Raw genomic sequence first — 2,085 nt, forward strand, 5'->3', positions numbered from 1 at the left:
TTTTAAGTCTTCTATGACATATTTTAAGTAAATTGCAAATAAAATGTTTCTGCATTGCTACAAATGTTGCCCCCCTTTCTCAAACCGGAGTGGAGCGGTCTGGAAACAGGAGGGGGGCGGAGCTTAAAGCGTCTTAAAGGAACAGTAACAAAACAAGCTGACATCAAAGGAGAGCTGAAAGATGGGCTGGTAAAGTTAGAATAAGAAGGAATTCAGGCCAAAACATTGTAGTTTTACTTTGTAAAGACCCCAACAATAATTTAAATGTGAAAAGGACTAATTTAAATTTATATAGCCACTAAGGCAGATATGCATTTCAAAACATTCTAGTTTTATTGAATGATCCATGGTCTGTAGTTGAATATTTCTATTCAAGACTAATATCGTCCATTAGAGTTAATTTTGTATTTTGGGTTTTTATTTGTTACAAAGGCATGTCAAACAATGGAATGTTTTTCATTCCAATTGAGGATGAATTTAGTCGACTTATGTTTTAGTCAGTTTTACTTCTACAATAACATCTGTGACATAAAATGATGCCAAAATAAAAAGGTCTTCTGCAGGCGAAACTGTATCTGTCCATCATCGATGATGTCATTGAGAATATGAAGGAGCTCTTCCAGGATGAAGGGCTTGAAGACAGAGTCCTGGATGATCTGCGACAGGTGAGGGGGTTTGGATCCAGATCTGCTGCAAAAATCGGGAGTTCGCTCAAATTTCCAGAAGGAAAATGTAACAGAACTGACACCATGCATGAGAGAGACGATGCTGTCTTTTCTGCAGCTTTGGGAGTCGAAGTTGATTCAGTCGAAAGCGATGGAGGACTTGAGGAACAACAATGCAAACCCCTCCAACTTTGTGCTCCAGCTCCCACCCAGCTACAAACAGACGGATCAGGAAGCTGCAGGTAATTTGTACAYAAACAGTCAATTTATCAAAACAAACATCTGGTCAAACTTTTAGAAAAGGAAAAATGCAACAAATTACATTTCTATTTAGTTGCTGCTTTTCTGTGAATCTTATTATTCAAACGCTCTTTTGTTTCACCTGCTTTGGTTGTTTTTCTTACCCTCAGCCTCAGTTGTGGTCCCTGCAAAGCAGAACGTCAGCAGCTTACCATCCAAGGCAAGTGTCCACATTTATTTACAGCATTTCATTGCTCTCCACGTTAGGAGAGCAGATTTTAGGTCATGAACCCATTTTTTAAATCATGTAAATTGCTTTGTTCATTTTTTTATGATGTTCTGTCATTTGTTTTTCTCAGAACAGTGCAGATGCACATACTACTTTTTCCCTCCCTGCTTCATTGGCGTATCCTGTGCAGATACCAGCAGGAGTCACTCTTCAGACAGCTTCAGGTACTTAAATTTGATTTTGATAACTTGTGCTGTACTTTATGATCGGGGGGCGGCATGGCCCTCCTAATAGTTTCCTGTTTATAAACCTCCATAAATATAAAAACAAATGCTGTTTTTTTACATTTAAGTGTTAAAAACAAATACATATTTTGTTTAAAATGAAAAAAATAAAGAAAAAATAAAAAAAATCTAGTTCCTCTGAATAAGGACAACCAGTTTAAAACCAATGTTCTCAAAGATGGAAGTTCTCAGGTTATAATAAATCTAAATTTAATTAAATAATTAAAATAATTATATAATATAAAATTATGCAGTACAATGGCACATTTAGAGAAACATGTTTCCTGTAAAGAAGAAGGTTGCTAGAGTAACATTCTGGTTTGTGTTTACATGTTCTCCCTGTGCAGGAGTGGGTTTTCTCCAGGTACTCTAGTTTCCTCTCTCACAGACCAAAATCATATTTATTAAAACTAATACGTCACGAAGAAGCAAATAAAAGAATAGCTACTGTTATTGCATCACATTTGTAATTGTGTTTTTTAAGTCATTTCCTGGTTTGGGGTATTTAAAATTACAGTTTTTCTTCACAAAAGTATACATCAACAAGCAAATCAAACTTTTAACATAAATAGAGGTGGTGGCTTTAAAACTGAGAAAGCTTGTTCCTTGTAAATGTTTTATTTTTTAAAATGTGTGTGTATGTATGTATGTGTGTGTGTATATATAT

The 2,085-nt window shown here is 35.4% G+C and overlaps 1 protein-coding gene across 1 annotated transcript in view; it reads left to right on the forward strand.

The window, feature by feature from the left end:
- ston1 (stonin 1) overlaps positions 1-2,085 on the forward strand; it is an 18,830-nt gene that overhangs the window by 13,118 nt on the left and 3,627 nt on the right. The window contains exons 4-7 of the mRNA XM_014006245.1: positions 564-665; positions 784-907; positions 1,076-1,125; positions 1,265-1,358. Coding sequence (XP_013861699.1) covers positions 564-665; positions 784-907; positions 1,076-1,125; positions 1,265-1,358 — 370 coding nt within the window. The remainder of the gene's footprint in view (positions 1-563; positions 666-783; positions 908-1,075; positions 1,126-1,264; positions 1,359-2,085) is intronic.

This window comes from Austrofundulus limnaeus, unplaced genomic scaffold (genome assembly GCF_001266775.1).
Source record: "Austrofundulus limnaeus strain Quisiro unplaced genomic scaffold, Austrofundulus_limnaeus-1.0 Scaffold0, whole genome shotgun sequence".
NCBI lineage: Eukaryota > Metazoa > Chordata > Actinopteri > Cyprinodontiformes > Rivulidae > Austrofundulus > Austrofundulus limnaeus.